The sequence below is a fragment of the Etheostoma spectabile genome, unplaced genomic scaffold (genome assembly GCF_008692095.1).
Source record: "Etheostoma spectabile isolate EspeVRDwgs_2016 unplaced genomic scaffold, UIUC_Espe_1.0 scaffold273, whole genome shotgun sequence".
Classification (NCBI taxonomy): domain Eukaryota; kingdom Metazoa; phylum Chordata; class Actinopteri; order Perciformes; family Percidae; genus Etheostoma; species Etheostoma spectabile.
Genome location: NW_022605577.1, coordinates 318,100 through 319,997, shown reverse-complemented (window position 1 = coordinate 319,997; position 1,898 = coordinate 318,100). Strand labels below are relative to the sequence as shown.

At 39.8% G+C, this 1,898-nt stretch overlaps 1 protein-coding gene across 1 annotated transcript in view; it reads right to left on the bottom strand.

Annotated features, from left to right (window-relative positions):
• LOC116685920 (pro-neuregulin-2, membrane-bound isoform) overlaps positions 1–1,898 on the bottom strand; it is an 81,793-nt gene that overhangs the window by 9,797 nt on the left and 70,098 nt on the right. Inside the window, exon 10 of the mRNA XM_032510838.1 lies at positions 347–474. Coding sequence (XP_032366729.1) covers positions 347–474 — 128 coding nt within the window. The remainder of the gene's footprint in view (positions 1–346; positions 475–1,898) is intronic.

Below are 1,898 nucleotides of genomic sequence, written 5' to 3'. Positions count from 1 at the left end.
GTCTCGATACTGTCATGCATAAGACCTTTTTTCTGTCCTGGACTCGGTCTTGTCCTGGACTCGAACCTCTTTGGACTCGGTCTTGACTCGGACTCGACCAGTCCTGGTCTTGGACTTGTCTTGGACTCGACTAACGTGGTCTTGACTACAGCCCGGCCATGAATATTTCTATCCAGAAAATAATCATTGCTCTGGGTCATCCACAGACTTCATTGTCATCGGAACTACTTTCTACCAAAGAAATAGTCCCTATGAAAACTGTAAATAAAGGAAACTGTAAGAAGGAAAAATTAAGATTTTTATGTGTATATGTTCCCATGTGGATGTGCATGGGTGGCAGACCTACCTGGAAGCATGTGAGGCAGTGGTCGAGTGGTGGGAGCGCGTAGACATTCGGCTGCCTGCGTAGTTGCCTGCACCCTCGGCTCCGTGGCTGATCACACACTCGGTTGTTGGGATGCTCTTGGAGATGTACTGCACCCAACACACAAACACACACACACACAACACACAAACACACACACAACACACACACGCCCCACAACCACAAAAACACAACAATATGGGTCATATGACATGTAGACATCACACATGGCAGAGAGATCACAAGACGACCAAGCAACATGGCACAAGCGCCCACACCCCCACCCCATGCAACACCCCACACTACAGACAAACACACACACACACAAAATACATTTTAATACATTTTTTATTTCCCAAATATGTACCAAATTGTCAGTGCTACAGCGGCAAAAAATAAGCAAACATACAGAATATAAAAGAGATAATAAATATGATAGAATACAAGAACTATTCAAAATATTAAATACAAAGGAAATAATGTACATCTATATATACAAGTTGGGAATAAAAATGTACAACCTGCTTATAGAGTATTTCTAAAGATGTAAGTAAAACCTACGTTTGTGCAAGTTGCACTATAGTGCAGTATTGTAATGTACTGCATATTAATCTTATCAAACACATATAGATATACAATATAAAGTATACGTAAGTGATACCTAATGATGAGAAGATTCTCCTGCACAGATCGTTTGTAACTCCTCATCACGTCTCTGTAATTGTTGCTATTATGCTGCCTCATGCGAATTGTGCCAGGTAGGTGTTTCTGCACACTCTCTAATGTCTTTCAGCTCGGTGTCACCATATTTCCCTTTGTTGTCAGTGGATCAGAGCTTTATTTACACAGAGACTCTTTTGGAGGCAAAAGTGCTCTGAAGGCTAAAAGAACCTTAAAATAAGGTCGACCAGGGACTCCATCTAAGGGGGCTCTGTGGGCTCGGGTGAAGCCAACAGCCAGTTCTCGTGTCTTCTCTTTCTTCTTCCGTTCCTCTTTTCGCATTTATAAATATCCGAGGGCATTCTGGAACGTGTGACACCAAAATCCTATTCATAGGACAGTTATATTTAATTAAAAGCACTGACACATTAGGCTTTACTGTATTTCAGCAGTACTGTGATGAGAAAGCCAAGTCAGCCTGGAGATTACAAAATGGGACTTCCATGCATCCTGATTGATAACTAATAGAAAATTGCATATGTATTGCATTGTATTGTATTAAAACAAAATCACAGATTCCAAAAATATCCCTGGTCACCGACTCTGGTACAAACTTTAAAAGCTTTACACTTTAAGACTCTGAGACACCACAATACTGCACTAAGCAGTCAAAGATTTGTTCTTGTATTTGATCCTATTATTATTTTATGTAAATTGTATGTATGCACTGTATATTGTATCCTAGTATTTCATTTATATTTGTATTCCGTGCTGTGTGACTGATTTTGCTGCAGCAACACTATAATGTCCCATTTTTTTGGATCAGTTTCTATCTATCTATCTATCTATCTATCTATCTATCTATCTATCTATC